Source organism: Lepisma saccharinum, chromosome 5 (genome assembly GCF_977018435.1).
Source record: "Lepisma saccharinum chromosome 5, izLepSacc3.1, whole genome shotgun sequence".
NCBI classification, from domain to species: Eukaryota; Metazoa; Arthropoda; class Insecta; order Zygentoma; family Lepismatidae; genus Lepisma; species Lepisma saccharinum.
Genome location: NC_139233.1, coordinates 30,319,861 through 30,342,757, shown reverse-complemented (window position 1 = coordinate 30,342,757; position 22,897 = coordinate 30,319,861). Strand labels below are relative to the sequence as shown.

The window sequence follows — 22,897 nt, the reverse complement described above, 5'->3', positions numbered from 1 at the left end:
GTAGTAAGAATTGTATTGTTTAGTACTGATTACAAGTTTGGAGATTTTGTATTTAAGAAATCATGATAAATCATAATATTCTTGAACTGAAAATGAGCCAATTTTACATTCTTTGCTAACGTGTCCTAGCAATGTGTATTATTTACACGAATGGTTTGTGTCCTACACTTTGGGTCAGAATGTCCTATTTTTCCCTTGTAGTGATCTGGTAACTCTATCTAAAGGATGGTTGAAGAGTTCTTGCAAAAGACATCACATAGTTTTTAACAAACTGTGTGGTGAACTAGTAGGCTACAGTGCGTATTTAAAGGCCAGAAGGTTTTACCTGGCATGGCTCGCACAAAAAACTTCTTTGTCGTTTGCAGGTTTTGTTGCCAATGATTTCAGTGCAAACACAGACCGTTCCACTACAAGAAAATTAACGTCTATGACAATGTGGCAATATTGATTCCCTAGGTGAAGGAAATGGCGACCCCTGGTAGGCAGAGGACAAAGCACATACTGCCTACAAGACTTCTTGGAGGGAAAACACCCATGTGATGTCCAGGAAAGTCTGCTAGCAGAAGGAAATCTACAGTTTGGTGCAAACTGTGCCAGGTTAAACCTTCTGGCCTTTAATTTCATCTTAATTGTTATACATTACACCATTAAATGGAAATCTGGCTTTAATGGTTTCCTGATCCCTTCCGATTCTGTTTAAGGCAAGTTTCACTACATATAAAATTAAAATTACAGGAGCACAAAATATAATTTGTGCACAATTGAAATAAACAATAAGATAAAATAAATCACAAATTGAGCAAAAACCACATATGTATTCTTCCAATGTGGTGGACTGTTATCACAATTTTACAATATTTACAGATATTACAATCACACTTGTTGTTACATTGCAGAGCAACAAGCAGACCAAGAAATAAATTAATTTCCACATACACTACAATATTTACATTCACAGATTTAGTATTGCAAATATTGTTACAATATTACAAAACTGCTGTGCAAAATAACAACTTCCTTTTAGGTCAGTAAGGTCAATTATTGTTTTTATAAGTATTCGAAATATTTTTATGAGCAACATAATAATTTTTACACTTGTAAAATCAAGCATAAAACCAGCATGATTTCTTCTTCACAGCAAAACACATTATTTCAACAAAGCTTTCACATTTACTTCTTGACACTTTTAATTCATTAATCGTTTTACTGCAGATGTGAAATTATTGATATACAAACATGAACAAAAATATTCTGATAATTCCATGAGTGTGCACTCTGGTGTCAATATGTATACAGTAATGAAGAAAAGTGAGAATTCTTGACTAACACATACACAAATGCATGACTGAGTCATGCCAGTATATAAGTGTTTGGTTGAATCTCAGTACAGGTTCAAATTCAATTGCCAATAACATTCGTAACATTCCAGGCACAGAATATGCTTTCAAGACTGCAAAATATGAAAACATTGATATATTTTGTGCTCCAAAGTGATTTCTTTAAGAATAACCATTTTAAAATTGTGATAATGACATGAAATGAATCAAATGATATATTTTAAAGTAAAACTGTGGTAATATTAATACCACTCTGACCTGTTGTTTTTCCTGAAAATTCAGATTTGTACATACCTCAAAGGATATGTACATTCTGAAAAGGAATGCCTGATATCATTACATCAATTGTTATTACATCATGGTGTTACTTCACCATATTTTAAGTTATCTCCTTGTTTTCTTTACAACAATTTAAGAGTTAACTGTCAATAGCTTAATTGGTTATGGCAGTGGAATAGAATACACAAGTCCCAGATCAGATTACAAGGTAGTGAGTCATTAACCACTATACTATCAGGTGGTTTCAAATTTAGCAATAACCTGCTTGCTTTCTGTAATGGTTATGTAAACTACTAATTGTACATCTTTATTATACAGAACTGATACGTAACATAAAATATTTCACGAATACCTTGAGTTGTTATGTATGATTCTAAAGTAGCAGTTCTTAACCTTTCATTTACTATGGACTCACATTTAAATAAAATTTTGCTGTTGCAGACCCCAGGACTCGAATATTTCAAGCCCTCAAGTGCATCAAATATTTATTTAAAGTTCGTCATCAATTGCCTTTTATTATATATATATAATGAAATTTATGACATTGATATTTTCATTGGAATAACAACAATAATAATACTGAACAGTTAATGATTTTTTAAGAGGTTTGTATTATAAACAATCTCAAACAAAAAAAAAAAAATTGTCATATTTTTACCTCTTGCATACTGTGGAATATAAAGTATTTGATTTCTAAACTGGTTTATTTTATGATTGACTATCTACTTTCTTTGAACCATAATGACAAGTATAAGAGTATTCAAGAACCCTCTGAGAAAGCATGCTGCCATGTGGTGCATGTTATACAGGTCAAGAACCACTGTTCTAAGTAGTTTTGCCACATGACAGAATTGCGCAATTATTTGCAGATTACTTACAGAAATATCAAATCAGTAAAATTACTGGCAATTTTACCAATCCATCCCCAAAACAAATAAGCTTTCACTGGGCAATACTGATACAGTATACATTAATTTGTTCCATCCTTAATATATATATATATACACACACACACACAAAGTAAGTCCATTCTTTAAAGAATGAAACGCTCGCATGTTTGATCTCGTAGTACATGCATATTGTATCTATCTACTTCAATTGGTAGTACTGTCTGAAATCAGGCCTGCTGTCTCTCTTAAATGGAACCTCTTTGGATGAACACCTCCACTGGCATGATTTGTCCAAAACAGCCAACAATATGCCCTGCAGCTGCCTAAGCATGGAGTTACCTGTGCATGCACCCCTGCGTTAAGCCATGGCTACCAACAAATATTGGTAGATACATTACATGCCAAGAAAGAAAGATATTTAATAAGCGAGTTCTTACGTGTTATATAAATTCCTTCATTGCAACAAAAAAGTTATTCCCGTGATTGTGTATTAAAAGCCTCTTTAATTACGAAAACATATATTAACTTTGTTCTGTAGCAAACAGGAGGAGATGGGAGTTTCTGGCATAACCATTGTTCATATCTTACAATTTGTTCAACTATTGAGATACCTAATGTGAACATTCTCAAGTTTTACTTTCATTGTCCTTCCGTTTGAACTCTGCTACACAAAAGTTTTCCACTCCCTCGATGCTGCCGCCATTGACGATTTCCGCTAGAGTACCTTCCGCTGTCAAATCCTGAGCATCACATGGCTGAATGGTTATGCTACCATCTTCCTCATCAATATGGTCCACAGAGACAATGGTCAATGTCTGCTCGGTGCCGTCCTCGGAGATAAATTCTGCCAATTCAGGAGCATCTACTTGGTCTGACGTCAAGAAATGGCCATGTTTCTGCAAAACCTGAAAAAAGATTTTTTGTTAATTTAAAAATTTTACAAAACAGTTTAATCTTTAAAATAAACAAGAGCCAAATATTTATTTTATAGGTTGGGAAGATTTGAACCTTTACTAATACAATAAAAATAAAACACCAATATTTATACTGTATTTATTGCAATATACAAGGAACGTTCAAACTACAGGCCAGAAGGATTAGCCTGGCATGGCTCCCCCTAAATACTTCTCTGTCATCTGCAGGGTATTGTTGCCACTGATTATAGCAAAAGCAAGCAAATGTGGTGACAGGCCACAATGCAAGTAGAAATTTGGGAGTGCAAGCTCATAATGTAATGGGTTTACGGAAATAGCATGACTTAATTCATCTAAGCTGTGCATCAAGTTAACCTTGCAGCAGGTTTTCGCATATGTATATCCAAATGTACGTGCAAGAATATAGTTCCGCTGAGAAGGGTTCTATTCCGACACAACTGCATACTTGCAAGAAAACAGTTATTTAATTTGTAATATACAGACAAAATAATACATTCATTAGCAGGTATGGACTTGATAGGTTGCATTCACTGTGCAGACGAATGTGGACCCGCAGATTCGCCAACTGGAGTTTGTATTGCACTGAAGATCAAGAGCGAGTTGAGCGAGACTAAATATGTTGCAGAGTGCCTGGAATCCGTGATACCAGTGTTGCACATCCCATTATTTCAACCCTATGTTTATCGTGATTCATAATCGTGCTATACAGCGGCGAGAATGGCTGAATCAAGGTCTCCTGTTCAGCGTGTGGTCTTACCGGAGTGTTAGTTTGGACATCATCCGAAAAGGAAAAGCTCTTCAAAGTCAATCAAGTTGTTTTAAATGCATATTATTCCTTACGGCAACAAGATCAAAATAAAACAGGTCGTGAGGTGATTTACCGTCAATGTGCGCACGAACAGTGTCATGGATATTGAATGATTTGCTGTTTGAGTTTAGGAAGAGGAAACAATTGTTTGTTGTTTGACGACAAAAGAATCTCCGCAGTATTAAAAGATATCGCCGTAAGAAGAAACATGTTTATTATTTGGACGAGACATGCATTAATTCAGGGGGGGGGGGGTACATTGAATCAAGCGTGGAAGGATACCACTGTGCAAAACCACCGCCAGGGTTGAAGCAACTGACAGGAAAGGGGGAGGGGGAGGCTTATTGCTTCACCCACTAGTGGCAATGAAGGCTTTGCTGAAGGTGCATGTTTACTGTTCCCTTCAAAGAAAGGGAAGGGTGATTATCAGCAAGAAATGGGCAGACCAAGATTTGAATCCTGGTTTAAACTGATTCATAATGTAAAACCAAACAGAGTAATAGTAGCAGACAATGCATCGCATTGTATATACAAAGGCTGTCGCAGAGAAGGTGAGACAGATTTTTTCCTGGCTTGGCAACACTGCCTATGGTTTTGACAATAGTCACGTCATGTAGGATGACTCATTCAGTTTCCATAGCAAGTTGTCACGTGTTTCGAAACCACGCTAGTGAGCAGCTGTGTTGATTTACGTGGAACGTGTTTCGTTTACCCCTCCAGGTTTTTGTGTATAACATTGCTTTTCGCGATGAGTATTCAAGATGAACAGAGACATGCCATAAAGTTTTGTTGGCGATTAGGGAAAAGAGCTGCGAAAACATATGCAATGTTTCAACAGGCATATGCCGATCAAGACAGACTGAGCAGAGCCACAGTATTAACAAGGAGTCATTGAGACTCTACGCCAGCACATAGCAAAAAAGAGGCCGCATTTGAAGAACTCCTTCATATTGCACCACAATAACGCTCACCCGCATACAGCAATTACGCGACGAAGAGAAAATTAGAAATTTTACCGCATCCAGCATACAGCCTGGACCTTGCACCCTGCGACTTTTGGCTATTTCCACTTTTAAAGACCGCTTTACGTGGTCGTCATTTCATGACGAACAAAGAAGTGATCACCGCAGTGCAAGTTTTCTTCAGTTCGCTACCTGACGACAAATTTTCAAAGACATTCACAAAGTGGGAGGAGCATATGGATGCTTGCTTAGCTGTCAATGGTGCCTATTTTGAAAAAGATGTACATCTACTCAATATGTCTGATTCTGAATAAAACTTTTGTGGTTTGTAATTATTTGTTTCATTTTAATGATTCTTGGAGGGGTCCATGTACATGATTGTCTTTTAACTGCTACACAATCACGATTTTTTGACCTATTACGCTCATTTTGGTCTCAATCGGCAGCTAATGAACCAAATTTTCACCCTAGTACATTTGCTAGCCAATGGAGGTAGCTGTTTTCTTATACAGGACTTAGTCTCACCTTCTCTGCGACAGCCTTTGTATCACCAATAACAAATCATGCTTTTATTGATGGTATAATTTGAAGTGTGTGTGTCTTATAGTACCGGATGTATTGCAAACCAAGTAACAAAGTTTTTCATAAATTTATTTATTTCTAAACCAAAAACAATAATTTGTCAAGAGGGGTTTACTCCTTTGTTTTTTTCTTGCTCTAAATATACACGTATGATATGATCCTCCCGAACCTTATCAAAGCTTTGTTCATATTTAATATTATTCTTCATTATTTTGCTTTTTACTATTCACTATACAAACGTTATGAAAGATATTTAATAGTTGACCTAATGACATAATTTTGTCATTCGAGAAGTTTGTTTTTGTTATTTGCAAGATTCATGAAAGCAACATATTTCATTGTTGACAATTAGTCGAAAATATGTGTTCTCAGTTTTAGAATCAAACTATTATGAAAGACATAAGAGCTAAATTTCAAATGAAGTTATTAGTAATATAAGCCTTATGGACATTTGAAAGAAGTTTCTTTCAAGAATGTCACAACTTTGTAGTAGAGAATATTATAGAACCTTCAAGGGTCACAATTGTTGTTTTAGACATAGAAAAATGAACCTTATGGAACATACTGTTTAACCATTAAGATACTATACACAAATTAATCATATATATCACAGCTGTAGCTATGTTTATCTTTTGTGTCACGGGAGGTGCTCTGCTTGACATAAATACAGCTTCGGAACCTAATTCAGGGGTATTTTCAACACCGACTCCGATGAAAGGGTATAGGTTTTATTTATAGTCACTGTTGCATTTCAACTTTTCTATTTCTTTATGTAGGTGCTTTATCCACTTCCCTTGAATGATATAGTGTGTTGTCCATTACAATAACACATTGATGGGGTATTTTCAGTAAAAGTTAGTGGAACGTAATCGAAACACCAAAAGAGCATTGTTTATGAAGCCACTGGAGGATCCTGCATAAGCAATTATAATTCTTTGACCTTTCTTTAAGGTGCATTTTTCTACCGTATTTTGTCACAATATAATGTGAAATGAACTGAAAAATGCGAAATAAAACTAAAAAACAAAATTTAATCAGCACCAAGAACATTTTCAGAAGTGAGAATTATTCTGTAAGTTATGCAAATCTCAGAAAACTGATTAATTCTGCTGTAAATATTTACCACTTTATGTATCGCTTTTGATCCAAAAATGTATCTTTTCTTTACCAAAATCTTGATCTTTTATTCACCATCAATATGTGGCGCTAGGCATAAGCTGTGCTTCAATTAAAATATATGTTTTACTTCTTTTATTCTTCCAAACTAGACACCCTGTATTTAATGCTTTCTACCAGAATTAATCAACAAGTTGATAAAATTCTTACCGGAAGTAGATGTTCCTCATTTAAAACCTTTATTGCATGCGACTCTGGGATGCACACTAGCTGGTCAGGTGTCGCTCGAAGAATTTTCACTAATCCTTGGGAGGTGCTAATTACCTGAATCAAGAGGAAAAGAACTTACTTCAGTCATTGATAAAAAAAATAATAAACTTACTATACTATTAAGCAGAACAATTTAGCATTCATTTCCACAGTAAAATAATAAATAAAACCAGTACTTTCCAAAGAGTGTTTCAGTGGAAATATTTAAAACAACAGAACACAACATAAAATGAAAGAGTTAATATAGGCCATATTGAGAGAATAAAACAATACACAGTATACACAGGAGTGACAGTAAAAAGAATTGCATTGTAAAATAAATTATCAACCAAATCCTTAAATAACTGACTAGATTGAAGCCTATGGTAAATAGCAAAAGTGATGTTTGGTATCTCTTTTTAAAAATATCCAATGATCTTTTTTTTATTTCAATTTATGTTACAAAATATATTTTTTAATTACATGAAAATTAGTACAACATGAGCTCAAGGTTTAACTTAAATAAAATATTTAACCCTTTCTGCTGGTTAGTTTTTGATTACTGCTTTGCTCTAATGGTTCTGAAAAGTGAGAACTGTGATTGTAGTGATAGAAATCTGTCTAAAAAACTTGTTAAAAAATCCCAGACTACATCCTAACGAATTTATTTTTACCATACCATGCTAAAATACAAAATATTGTGACTCTATAGAAAAGAGATATTTTGAAAGTAAAGTGTATTTTTACTTATCCAAACTCTATACTCATTAATAATTAATATCAACAAAAATGGTTTAAAACTTTAAAAATACAGAAAAATCCCAACTGAAGAGGGTGGGGATGGAGAGATTGATGTGGTATTTTTATTCCAAGTAGAAAGGGTTAGAAAAATGTTTTCATGTATAAGTGTATCGAAGTACATAAATTGCATGAAACATTTTAAAATAAATTTATAGATATTATAGAACATTCAGTTGAACTATTGTTCAGTAAGGGTTTGAATCTATGTCAGCGTTCAATCCATTAAGAAAGCAAATTTTATATACTTATGCACAGAAAGTAACAAATACAAGGGTGGTTCAATAATTATTGTCCCTGACATATAAGCAGTATTATTTTTCCACAAAGTCCCCCTTCACAGTAATGCACTTCTTCTACCTATGTTGTAAAGCCACTATGCCAGCTTCAAAGAATGTCTGTGGCTGAGCCGTGAGCCATTCTTCAGCAGTGTCCATAACAGCAGCATTTGAGGGAAAATGCGTCCCCTTGAGGTGCTCCTTCAACTTCGGGAACAAATGAAAGTCACTAGGGGCGAGGTCGGGTGAGTAGGGAGGGTGTTCCAACACATGGAAACCAGCAGCATGGATTGCGGCACCAGTAACATGGCTTCTGTGTGCTTGAGCATTATCGTGGTGAAACAGAACTTTTCGCCGCAACATCCCACGCCGTTTCTCCTTGATTGCTTCGCGTAACTTAGGTATTAGGGCTGCATAATAGTCCCCAGTAACAGTGTGTCTCACCAGGTAGTCAATAAGGAGCACACCCTTCGCATCCCAAAAAATTGTGGCCATAACCTTGCGTGCTGATTCTTGCACCCTGAATTTGCGCGGAGGAGGTGAATTGCTGTGCCGCCACTCCATACTCTGTCGTTTGGACTCGGGATCATAGTGGTGGAGCCATGTCTCATCCACTGTCACAAATCTATCACAGAACTGCTTCAGGTCTGCCCCCATCAGCTCCAAACCAGCCCTTAAACATTGAACTCTGTCTTTCTGTTGTTCACGGGATAACATTTTGGGGACCCATCGCGCTGACACCTTTCTGAATCCCAAGTGTTCATGCACAATGGTTTCCACTGAGCCTACAGAGATGTGCATGATGTCTGCTAACTGTTGCACCGTGATTCTTCTGTCAGCCATAATCATGTCATGCACAGCATCAATGTTTTCTGGGGTGGATGCTGTTGTTGGAGGACCAGCACCAGGGGCCTGTTGACAGCTTTCCCTGCCGCAACGGAAATCGCGGCACCAGTTTTTTACCACCTGGTAGGTAGGAGCCCCATCACCCAACACACTGACCATGTCCTCATGAATCTGCTTTGGGCTTAGCCCCTTTTTCTGGAGGTACTTGATGACAGCTCGTTGTTCGGTTTTCTCCATTTTTCAAACTAAGTGCCACCTCTCACACCTAAAACGCGAAAAACAAATTGACTATAGCACCTACGGTTCTGAAATTTTGCATATAAGCATCTAAGACATTAGGCTGCAATATCCCCATCATTCATTGCAATTCATATACTTTAAGTATGCCGGGGACAATAATTATTGAATCGCCCTCGTACTTCCTGTTATGTAACACTTAGACATAGACTACCACCAAATTAAATATAAAATTCTGCACAAGGAAATATGTAAATTTCTGACCACAGGAAGTAAATGATTTGTCTGAATTTAGTCTCCATACTGTTTCCTTAAAATGACATCCCTCTCTCCCATTGATAGCTATCAAGAAAGATACATACGACACAAAATTCAAAACCTAAAGTTAAAGATTTTGCAAAAGGAAGAAGTTTAATGCAACAGTTTCTTATTGATTGATTTAGTTTATTTTACTTCACTTTTCTGCCACTTTTGGCTAATCTGGAAGATGAGGATGAATGATGATACGATGAAATTGATGAAGGGTCACTCTCAAACAACCATGCCCTGGTCCCCTAGCATCGTAACATGCTGTGCTAACCACTCCCCTGTGGAGGCCCAATTATTACATCCTAAAGCATTTTTGAGCAAAGAAATTATCATAAAAAGAATTCAATACCCCCTTGGTAACTTGCCATGTATTATCTAGTGTGGTAAGTAGCTCCTTGGCTCCGAGAGTTTGGTGATCTGTTATCCAGGGGTCTTCAACAGGACAAGAATTAAAAGGTGATAAATATTTGATAAAACAGGAAAGGTGAGGGGAGGTGGGCAGCTAGAAAGCAGCATCAGTTGTTGTTATCAGGTATGAGAAAATTAGGGAAGTTGGCGAGTATGTGGCTTGCAACACGTCATGGTTGCATGTCTCTTTTAAAACATTTCAATTCTTATCCTCAAGAACACCATTGGTGTCTTGGGTCAAATGTAGATGTGTTTTATGTTCTCAACCACTACAGGTACATAACACATCATCAATAGTAATTTGTTACGAATGAAGTGGTAACACAGACAACTATGAAGAACTTTAAACAGTGAATAAAATAATTATTAAGTTTATACTGGCATTACCTCAGTTGCTAATGTAGTTACACCATCATCTGAAATTAGAGACTCTGTGCTTATACTAATTGAATCCTTGTCCTCATTGATGACCTGGTTCATGCCTGTAGGAGATGACTGGCTTTCGGATGCAGATGAGTGCTGAAATGACAAGTTTGCCACTTAGACAACTGTATAGCAATGTTAAAGTCCATTTTACATACAGATATTTAAGATTCCCAATCATGTCATAAATCCTTTGACATTTCCACATAATTTAAAATAATTTTCCAGACCTGTCAATAATGATCACGAAAATAGGGTATTTTTGCAGCTGCAAAAATACTACGGAACACTTTTCCAGTCTAATTATTCTGGAAAGTATGTACTATATGTCCAGAAAATAAATGCTCGGTTGATGGTGGCGTTGCAAGCAAAACTTCAAATATGAAAAATTTTGAGGTCAAATGTGTGACTGAACACATCATTCCCACCTCAAGTTTTTTTTTAAACTAAGAACTTCTCTTTTCTGCAAGTTACACCCTAATAATATATTCCATAAGGATCTACATGGGTGACAGAAGGTAAAAAAATGTATCGGTCTGGAAGAACAACTACATCTGAAAGAAAATAAGCAAAAAGAAATTTGCATGGCCAGTAGTGAAACAATTCGAAAACTTACATGGTAAGTAAATATATATCCACCAATAGAAGGTGGAGGTGAGTGTTACAGCTTCACGCTCTGAAGACTCCGTGTTCGAGCACGGTTACAGATTTTTCTTTTAGTTGCCAATGAGGCACCAACGTGTGTGTTCGAATCCGCATTTAGACAGTGATTTTCTTTAAATCTGTAACCACAGCACATGCATTTTTAATCCATGATTTAACCTGCTAATTTCGAAAAGCACCTTAGATTTTTTCTTTTTAAATAAATAAATAACAAATAACCCATGGCGCGACAGTTCTCAAATGACCTTGGCCTATATCCCGACTGCCAGGCTTCAACCGGTACTGGGGTGACATGAGGTCAGAACGTCGAACCCTCAGCCGTTATAGGAAATTTCAGAAACCGGGTTATGCTACTCACTCGTAGCTCCCCAATTTCTTCACGATGGTGGGTTGCTACCGGTACTATACACAGGCCGAGAACCCACGGGGAGTCAAACCCATGCCATCCCTGTCGGATTCTTATATACAGCTACAGATTTTACAACACAATTATGATAAGATCTGGACTAAATCTGTCGACTCATACAACCTAATATGTTCTTATCTACTTTTTGTTTTAAAATTTGAAATTCTATTCATAACGCAACCGATATTTTATTTTAATAAAATCTCGAATGCATTTCCACATTTTGTAAGAAGTTTTATATCGAGTTGTTATTCTCAAACCCATTACATTTTTATTAAAAAATAACAGTCGTGCCTTTATGTCTAATTCCATCCTAGGTATACACTAGTTGGCACTGCACTGTAAAAATAATCTGCATTTGACGAGAGGCGAACCCAGGACCATTGGTATGTTGAGAAGTTATCATACTGACTTGACCACAACGTCACGTTCACAAAACATTTCATTTGTCCACTTAGGCTTCTGTAAAAAAAAATATTATACGACTTTATATGTTATTCGACAATAAATGCAAGTTTAGGTATTTAAGGGAAGTGTAGGGAAGTAGGGATCATGTACCGAAAAGCTTGTTTTGCCCGGGATAGAATTCACACACAGGAAGTTAGTTTCTATATTGCTCTGCAATAGGACGTTACCTAAAGGGTCATGGAAGAGTGGTCTCTGCCTCAACTTGTAGCATCCACGATATGATATATGACTATATGATGTCACACCTTGGTTCAATCACGTGGATCCACAATCGAATCCTCGGTGTAGTGGAGAGACGAGAAATTTTGTAAGCAAGGGATGTGGTTGTCGGCTGCAGGGGAGGAGGGGGGGTGATGATGATATTCTTTCAATTTTTTAAAAAACGTGGATAGGGAATGATGAGTGCAGTGATACAATTATTTCAACCTTCAACTACAGCCTCTCACCACCCACACACATACACAAACAAATATATTAACAATATAAAGTGGCCGCGGTGGCTCAGTCGGTAACGCGTCTGACTACCATGCTCAAGGTCCCGGGTTCAATCCCCAGCCGGTTCAAATCCGGGAACTTTTCTAACGTTGGAAGCGGCCCCGGCGCCCACCCAGCATCAAATGACATGGGTACCTGGGGGAAACCCTGGGGGGTAAAGGCGGTCAGGGGCGTGATGCTGATCACATCACCCCCACTCAAGACCGGATCAAGAAAGTGTGGGGCGTTACCCCCACACCCCCTATATGCCTTCATGGTGTGGTGCTAAGTACAGGGGAGCACTTTACCTTTTCTTTTTACCTTTTATAAAGGGTCTGTGTGATTCCAAAGTATCGAAAAATTCAATTTAATGAAATAGTCAGTGCCGGATCTACAAATCTTGGGGCCCCGCAAAATATTACCAAAGGCCCCCCTCTACCTACCTTCACACTCTCATTATACAGGGTGTCCCACGAACGGCGCAACTGGGAATTAAGAGTGACGTTAGTTTGTAACCGAAACCTGTACATACATAAGTCATACACCAAATGTTAGCCCTGTCCAAGTAGATATTTTTAAACATAGAAACAACAAACGGGGTGCAGTGTTGTTCATGCAGTGTTGCCAAATGTAAGTGAAAGTGTAAATTTATTTTTCCACAAAGCATGGAAAATTGCATGTCAAACATTCGTACGGAAATTTGGACGTCAATTTCCACCTTGGGTAGGTGGACTATTTCGCCATCTATAGTTCAAAGAAAACCGATCGTTTTCGCGTATAGCCAATCCTGAAATGCCTCGTAAAGGCGTACCGGTCCAAATGGGTGTTTTAAAAACATTATGAGGTACAGTGGCAACACTGTTGATGTTTGAAGGCAACAAAAGGTGTGTTTAGTGATGGTCTATTACATGGAAATACTGGAAACAGGAAAAAAAGAAAATGAAAATGTAGTGATGGTCTATGACATGGAAATACTGGAAACAGGAAAAAAAGAAAATGAAAATTTAGTGATGGTCTATGACATGGAAATACTGGAAACAGGAAAAAAAGATGGTCATAGACCATCACTAAACACACCTTTTGTTGCCTTCAAACATCAACAGTGTTGCCACTGTACCTCATAATGTTTTTAAAACACCCATTTGGACCGGTACGCCTTTACGAGGCATTTCAGGATTGGCTATACGCGAAAACGATCGGTTTTCTTCTCTGAACTATAGATGGCGAAATAGTCCACCTACCCAAGGTGGAAATTGATGTCCAAATTTCCGTACGAATGTTTGACATGCAATTTTCCATGCTTTGTGGAAAAATAAATTTACACTTTCACTTACATTTGGCAACACTGCATGAACAACACTGCACCCCGTTTGTTGTTTCTATGTTTAAAAATATCTACTTGGACAGGGCTTACATTTGGTGTATGACTTATGTATGTACAGGTTTCGGTTACAAAGTAACGTCACTCTTAATTCCCAGTTGCGCCGTTCGTGGGACACCCGTTATATATACAAATGATGAAGGAGACAGTAAACACTTACCACACGAAGAGAAATAATTCTATATTTCATGATCTGAGTCGCATTTTCAAGGTGGAAGGAAGAAAGATCAGAGTCACATGCAGTATTCTGTGCCTCTACTCCATGTGAACCGGTTCCGTCTCTTTCGTCACACACCGATGATGCTACTAAGCTAGCAAAAATTTTGAATTTTTCCACTGTCTGGTGAGTGTTTCCTTTCTCCTTCTTTGATCTTCAGCTGAGAGATCGGGAGAAGCGTGGTGGGCAGCGCTGACGGAGATGCCGACATTTGCAGCCTGTAATGCCCGCTTATTTTTATGGACAAATGCAGACATTTATATAAATATTGCAAAACGAGCACTAACCTGTGTTATAAGAGTTGTTCAAACCTACATTCACACATTCCTGGCATAGTTTCATGAAATTTTGATACACACGCAAAAGTTCTTCTTCCGTAATTCTACCAAGTTCAGCCCTTATATTGTCTTTTAGTTCGTCGATGCTATGAGGGTTATTTCGGTAGACTCCCCACAAATAATAGTCACATATGGTAAGATCTGGCCAATGTGAAGGCCATAAACCTCTAGAAATTATTCTGTCATCAAACACCTCCCTTATAAAAAGAATCAGCGGCGGTATGGGCTGTGGCCGAATCTTGTTGAAAATACCCATATTGTCTTTCATTATCTGATAAAAACTGAAAAAACGGCACGAGTATTTGTGTGCGGTACCACTTACGTTGTCAGGGGGCCGTAATTCTTGCACTATAGAAACTCTGTACGGTGTTAATTTTAATAGCTTAGTGGCTGTATGTGTTGATGATTTTGACATGCCCATGTCCTGTGAAACATGGCGTAGAGGAGAACGTTCTAACGCTGCACCAATTTCATCGAGTTTTGATTCGGTTAGAATCCGTCGTTTTTGCTTAGGTGTTTTACAATTTAACGATCCAGTTTCTCGTAATTTAAGGACAAGATGTCTAACCGTATCTCTATGTGGATGTGAAACGCCTGGGAATTTCTGTACAAATTGCCTACACACATCTCGACACGAGTCTGTTTTCACGTAAGCGTCATACATAAAAATTCTTTGTTCTACGAGGGGGGGGGGCTGATAAGTTCTCGGCCTGACCCCCTTCCGCACATGTCATCCTGAAATCATGCATTGCATTTGATCCATTGATCTTTTGGAAGGTTAAGTGCCAGCTGGGATGATCGTATCACTAACGGTTTTTCCTTTACAGGCCATTGATTGAAGCATGGTGCAGCCAAATGTGGAATTTACCAAGGAGGCGTTGCGAGGTGTCATGAAGTTCTTCTTCCTGTATCAGAAGTCGCCGAAAGCAATCCATGGTGGCATGCTAGACACATTGGGTGTACATTGACCTTCAAACTCCACTGTGAAGAAATGGTGCTCAAACTTTAAGCGTGGTGATTTCTCCACAGAAGATGGTGAAAGGTGTGGGAGGCCAGTGTCAGTGTCAACTCTGGAAAAAGTGAATGAGGTTCATGACCTGATTTTGAGTAACAGATGAATTTGTGTTCAAGCGATAGCTGAGATCTTGCACATATCCAAAGAACGTGTCTGGTCAATAATCCATGATCAGTTGGACATTCACAAGCTTTCCGCGAAATTGGTGCTTAAACATTTGAATGCCGATGAGAAACGCAAACGTGTGGCACCTTCTCAGGTGATTTTGCGGTATTTTGCAAACTCTAAGGATGATTTTTTGAATCGGGTTGTTAGCCAAAATGAAAGTTGGTTCCCCTACTTTGATCCTAAGACCAAACAGCAATCATGTGAGTGGTGCCACTCAGGATCTTCCAGGCCAAAGAAATTCAAAGCACAGAGGTCCACAGGTCTGCTTGCCTCAATATTCTGGAATAAGGATGGTGTTTTGTTATCAGACTACCTTCCAAAGGGACAAACCATACATAACATCAGAGTATTACTGCAGTCTTCTGGCTAAGTTAAAGGACGCTTTTAAAGAAAAGCGCCAGGGAAAATTAAGGAGAAGTGTGTTGTTTCTGCAGGACAATGCTCCCATTCACAAGGCTCTGGAAAAACAATGGACTTTCTGAAGAACCTAGGGTTTCAGTGCATTGACCACCTACCTTACTTACCAGACATTGCATCCTCTGATTATTATCTCTTCCCTAGACTGAAAAAAGTTCTGAAGGACAGAAATTTAGAAGTGATAACGAGGTTATAGCAGCTGCCGAACAGTTTTTTGCAGACCAGGAGAAATCTTTTTTTTTTCCGGAGGGGTTAGAGAAGTTGGAGCAACAAAGTGCCAAGTATGTAGACTTTCGGGGAGAATATGTTGAATAGCCTGAAACTGTCGTGCCTGTAGCTAAAGTCCTTCTGGGTCGGGCCGAGAACGTATCAGCCCCCCCCCCCCCCTCATAACGTGAACCTTGCTGCTGGCATTCCAATCGTCTCAATGACACAACACACATACACACTGCAATAACACAAATATGTAACGGCAAGTAACCAACAATAACACTCTTGCGTACAGTACGAAATTGACACGCTCTTGGTTTACATCTGCTCGCCACTATATTCACAGCTCTGTTTTCATCTAGTCGCGAAGGAACAAAAAACCCGAGCTCCGAGATTTCAGATTGCAAGGAAGCTCACGAACACCATTGACTTTTAGCGGTTTCGTCTACAGCGTAATCTTGATACAGTGTTGTACATTCGAAACCTCTAAATGATCCCCCATAAACACAAAACTCTTTCAAGGATAAAAACTTAAGCAGAACGTTACTGGTCAAAACTATGATTAAAATGTTTTATTATCTGTGGCTTATACATAGTTTCTAAAAACACTAAGTTGCTGACCAAGGCAGTTTATTAAGATAAAAAACACTTAACAGGTAACGTTTCAACCCTGTATTAGGGTCTTCCTCAGATAAAGAACTAAACTAAAATGATGAAATATACTACACACAGAAAGATTACAAACACATAGCAGGGTCACTAGCCACACAACAACAAATCAAGTTGACAGTCCTTATCTAGGAAGATTTCTCCAAAGGAATTAAACATATTACCTCCTGACAGTTGACTAATGGGTGTACTACACTGACAAGTGATTGACAGGTCAAGATTCAAGAGTCTAGAACCACCTGTTTACCACTCCCCCTCCCCTCCTGCCTTTTTGGATATGGATGAATACCTCCTCCTCTGGTCTTCTTCTTTTCTCTTCTTTCTTCCTTGTTCATTCTTCTTTTTCCCTCATTCCTTTTCTTCATCCTTTCAACTTTCTCTAACACACTCTTCCATTCCTTGTTTATCTTGAGTCCTCCATTCCAATTCATGATGTCTTCTCCTTTCTTTTCTATTTCTTTGGCCTCCTTCCATTTTCTCACTAGTTCTCTCTTCTCTTTTCCTATTCGCCTAGCCGAATCCCATTCAACTTCATGTCCTGTTTCTCTAGAGTGTTTGAATATGGCATTCCTGTCTCTCTTCAATCTCACATCATCCATGTGTTGCTTTAACCTGTCTTTAAGTCTCTTCTTCGTTTTCCCTATATATACACTTTCACATCCTCTGCACTTCACCTCGTAGATAACCCCTTCCTCTTCTTCCTCTCTCTTTTCTTCCTTCTTCTTGCTGGCTATACTTAAAATAGTGCGTCCTCCTTTCCTGTAAGTTCTTATACCCACTTTCCTCAGCACTTTGCATATCTTCTCTGTGGAGGGGTTTAAAAAGCTCACGAAGGAGGCAGGAAGACTGCCCAGTTTAAAAGGCTTTCCCAAAATACATAAAGAAGAGATAAAGTTGAGACCAGTGATGAATTGCAGGGACAATATTTTGGAACCATTGGAGAAGAAGTTAAAAAAGGTAATTGAAGTGTTAGTGAGAGAACAAGAAAGCAGAGCCGTGAAAAACAGTGTGCAGGTGGTGGACCTTATAAAAGGTCTGAAGGAGTCTGGGGATAAAATCACAATGTTTAGCCTAGACGTGAGAAGCATGTTCCCGAGCATCAGAAGGGGACACGTAGTGGATATAGTGAGGAAGAAAGTGGGGAAAAGCATTATAGGAGAATGGGATAGTAAGAGAGTGGTACAAGCGCTGGAAACCATTTGGGACAATGGCAACAGCAGAGTGGGGAGTAAAATCATCATGATTAGTGAAGGTCTGAATATAGGCTCTTGCTTGAGCCCTGTGCTGGCGGAATTAGTTATGAATGAATGGGAGAAGGAAGTGATAGTGAAAGGAGGAGATAAGTTAAGTCTGTTTTGTAGATATGTGGATGATTGTTTTGGGATATGGAAGGGAACGAAAAGGCAGCTGAGTAAGCTTGTTAAAGATGTAGAAGATGAGAAAGTAGGGATATTCCTTGAGCTCGAAACGGAACAGGAAGGAACATTACATTTCTTGGATATTGAGATGAAAAAGAAGAGAGGAATGGGGATTGTGGCAAAGGATGTGAAAGTGTATATATAGGGGAAACGAAGAAGAGACTTAAAGACAGGTTAAAGCAACACATGGATGATGTGAGATTGAAGAGAGACAGGAATGCCATATTCAAACACACTAGAGAAACAGGACATGAAGTTGAATGGGATTCGGCTAGGCGAATAGGTAAAGAGAAGAGAGAACTAGTGAGAAAATGGAAGGAGGCCAAAGAAATAGAAAAGAAAGGAGAAGACATCATGAATTGGAATGGAGGACTCAAGATAAACAAGGAATGGAAGAGTGTGTTAGAGAAAGTTGAAAGGATGAAGAAAAGGAATGAGGGAAAAAGAAGAATGAACAAGGAAGAAAGAAGAGAAAAGAAGAAGACCAGAGGAGGAGGTATTCATCCATATCCAAAAAGGCAGGAGGGGAGGGGGAGTGGTAAACAGGTGGTTCTAGACTCTTGAATCTTGACCTGTCAATCACTTGTCAGTGTAGTACACCCATTAGTCAACTGTCAGGAGGTAATATGTTTAATTCCTTTGGAGAAATCTTCCTAGATAAGGACTGTCAACTTGATTTGTTGTTGTGTGGCTAGTGACCCTGCTATGTGTTTGTAATCTTTCTGTGTGTACTATATTTCATCATTTTAGTTTAGTTCTTCGTCTGAGGAAGACCCTAATACAGGGTTGAAACGTTACCTGTTAAGTGTTTTTTTATCTTAATACACTGCCTTGGTCAGCAACTTAGTGTTTTTAATATGGAAACAAGGCTTAATTATATTACAATCGTTTCTAAAGCATATTTTTTTGTGTATATAAGGGCAGAACTTTGATGAATTACAGATGATGAATTATAACACAGGTTAGTGCTCGTTTTGCAATATTTATATAAATATCTGCATATGTTCATAAAAATAAGCAGGTTAGATGAGTGGCAGGTGCCCTTGGGGTGAAGGGTGAACTCATCTGCGGCTGTGGGGATCAGGAGGGTGGGGGAGGTCATGAGTATGGGGCAGGTCTTGCACCTGGGTTTGTTGCACCTGTGAGTTGTGGGGGGTGGTGTCGAAGGAGTGTTTTGGACCAAGATGCTCTTGAGGTTGGGGGGGCGACGGAAGACGACCCTAGGTTTATCCCGAAAGATGTCCCTGGTGTCGGGGTCACTGTGCAGGATGGGGAGGCGGGAGTGGAGGGTATGTCTGATTTTCATGATGTGAGGGTGGTATTGGGTGATCAGAGCAGGGGGATTGGTTTTGGGTTGTTTGGTGCGGTTGTGGGAGGTGGCTCTTGTGATCTGTTTGTTGATGAGCGTGGAGGGGTAGCCACGGTTGGTAAAGGCTTGGTGCAGGCATAGGTTGTAGTTCTGGCAAGATGAGGGGGATGAGTTGAGGCATTGGCCTCTGAGAGCTAGGGAAAAAGGGATGACTTTTTTGGTGTGGTAGGGGTGTGAGCTGGAGTAGTAGAGATACTGGAGGGGGTTGGTTGGTTTGATGTGCATGGAAGTTTCCAAGTGGTCTCCCGCAATGTGGATGTCCACATCTAGGAAGGTCACTTGGTCTTTGGAGTGGAACCAGGTGAAATTGAGGGTAGTGAAGTTGATCAATTGGTTTAGGAATGTAGTGAGGGAGGGTTCGCCATGTGTCCCGAGGAGGAAAATGTCATCTATAAATCTTAGCCAGAGGAGTGGTTTCAGTTCTTGGGAGTCAAGAATTCCTGTTCCAGCCTGCCCATGAACAAGTTGGCATAAGAGGGGGCCATACGGGTACTCATAGCTGTGCCGCATATCTGCAGGTAATGTTGGTCACCAAAGCATAAGTTGTTGCAGGTAAGTACAAGGTTCGCTAGTTGTATCAGGAAGTGGGTGCTGGGATTGTGGGGTTTGGGTTGGCTGTTAACCACTTGCCTGATTAACCCGAGTTAACTCGGAATTTGTTTTTGCTTTACATATTATTTACCCGAGTTATCTCGTTAAAATCGTGCAACTGCAGTGCACTTTTCTGCCTACCCGGACAGACTCGTTTGAGCTTTAAAAGGTGTTAATTCCCATTTTGGCCACTAGATGGAAGGTGTAGATAGCTTGCTGGCATCTATCGGATTCCCATGACACTATGTAGTTGTCACCTTTCCAGTGGTACTTGTGGTCGTTGTGTGAGTGTAGTGCCAAAACTTACAGAGCGTTTTTGTGTTGTGAATACATTCTGTTCATGTTTTAGTGTTTTCCATCGCGTGGAGAACGACAAGATGAGTGACGACACGCTTAGACAACAGTATAGAGGAGGAGGAGGAGGAAATGGATGTGAGTGAAAGTGATACAACAGTGGACAGTGTGTGTACTGACGAGACAGATACAGATACAGATAGTTGTGGTGATGTACAGTCGCCTTCCAAAATCTTTGCTTTGGTATGATTTGTTGGGAAAGGGGTACTGTTTGACAATTGGCAATTATTATAACTCACCACAACTTGCAGATCTGTTGATTTCTAAAAAGACTGATGTATTTGGAACACTGAAACGCAGTAGGAGAGATCTACCACAGGCTCTAAGAACAGCCAAATTGAAGAAAGGTGAAGAAGTGGGGTTGCAATGCGGCAAAGTGACAGTCATGAAATGGAAAGATAAGAAGGATGAGACATTGTTGTCAAAAATCCATTCTGTTGAAATGATGACTGCAACACGTCACAAAGCAAAAATTAAACCACGAGTGGTGGTCGATTACAGCAACAAAATGCGTGGTGTTGATCAGCATCTTGCTTCGTACGCCACACCAACGAAGCGTGGCAAAAAGTATTATAAAAAGATTTTCTTTCATCTGTTGGATCTGTCTCTTTGGAATTCAACATTAAAATGTGAAGACATTTTATTTTCCACAGTTTATATGATATTTTGAAAAATTTGTACTACTTTCCATGTATGTACGAGTTAACTCGGGTTAATAATTATGGAGGTTTTTTGAATAGTTTGGTAACCTTATTTGACCCCAAAAATAGAATTTCATTACTGTTCCTTAATTGCCGATATCGGTACATTACAAACACACAATAAAAAAAATGTGTAAAATATGGACTACTTTTGGGAAAATAATGTGTCAGGCAAGTGGTTAAGGAAGAATTCCGTGGCACGGAGGCCATGGGCATGGGGAATATTGGTGTAGAGGGAGGTGACATCCCACAGAGGATTATACTGGGCATGGGTCCAGGTGCCAGTCTCCCGCTAGTCTGCAAAATGCAGTCTAGGGAATACTTCACATAGGAAAAGAGAAGGGGTTTCACTGATGTGTTTTTGAAGAAAGAAAATTTCCTCACTGCTCACACGCACAAAGCTGAAGGCAATAATTTTTTTTATCCAAGAAATTCTGAGGATGGCTGGAGTGGCTGGCAGTTTTGGTCATCTTGAGTAACTTGTTCTCAATGGTAAAATCTCATGCCTGTCTGAATCCCAGTCTTGAACAAGTTTAAACGAAAAATTGCAAAATAAATGGAACTTCCTATCACAGTGATGGAAGCTATTTTATTTCATGTTAATTTCAAAGAACAAGTCACTCCAGCCATTAGCCAGCATAACTAACTTGCCTGAGAGATTTCGAAGGATTTGGTCGTAACAAATTCAAGAATCTAGATCTGAGAGTAAAAAAATGTAGAACCGAAATTTGAAGGAACCATAATTTTGCACCAGACTGAGAATCATAAGGACGAGAGGAACAAGTTTCTGAACTTAATTGTTTCGGGGAGTGGAAACAGAAGAATTGAATCTGGAAGTCGAAATTCACCCCTTGTTCATTTTGCAACTTGGTCGCTTGCAGACTCCAAAATGCACATAAATTCCAGATGATCTGCAAAATTTCCTGACATTTTCCTGTTTTCCAGATGCATAAGAACCCTGTATGACACTTGTGCATTTCTGTCAAAACATTGAACAAATAATAATAATAATTTTAAAAAAAAATCTCCCATTCTAATACCCAAGGAACATGCTATCCAGCCAGCCAGCTACACACTTTTTGCTTAACCCTGTATATTAATTAATAATTCGAATTCATGATGAAAGTTGTGCAAATTACTCACAAATTTAATATAAATATATTAATAACTTACGTTTTGCAAGTATCTATGTAGCTCCTGCGACGTTTCGGGACGGAACTGCTCCCTTCCTCAGGCTGCTCACATTTAGGTTATATATAAATCATAACCACGTCGACCTCTTCATAGGTACAGGATATAGGATTGGTAAAAGGTGTGTGGTTAAAAAACAATAAAAATCTAAAACCCATTACAGGTGCACGTCATACTACCATGCTGTTTCCCCAATTAGAAACTGCTCCTTGGAATGTTAAAACTTTAAAACTGTGAATAGCCACGGCCCGCGTGTGCTGCAATTGCAATACTCTCAATTGCTTTGACGTCGTAAATTTATACCCCAGTGTTCCTAGAGAAAAAGCAGCTGATGCATTGCAAAGATGGTTAATGAGTAAGGGTATAGATGTCGTCGAAGCATGGGAATAT

The 22,897-nt window shown here is 38.8% G+C and overlaps 1 protein-coding gene across 1 annotated transcript in view; it reads right to left on the bottom strand.

Annotated features, from left to right (window-relative positions):
• Window positions 1-805: 805 nt before the first annotated feature.
• Window positions 806-22,897, bottom strand: part of LOC145987741 (protein BANP-like) — a 46,873-nt gene continuing 24,781 nt past the window's right edge. Inside the window, exons 6-8 of the mRNA XM_083122399.1 lie at window positions 10,422-10,553; window positions 7,120-7,233; window positions 806-3,411 (exon numbers count right to left, since the gene is read on the bottom strand). Coding sequence (XP_082978525.1) covers window positions 3,133-3,411; window positions 7,120-7,233; window positions 10,422-10,553 — 525 coding nt within the window. The 3' untranslated portion in view covers window positions 806-3,132. The remainder of the gene's footprint in view (window positions 3,412-7,119; window positions 7,234-10,421; window positions 10,554-22,897) is intronic.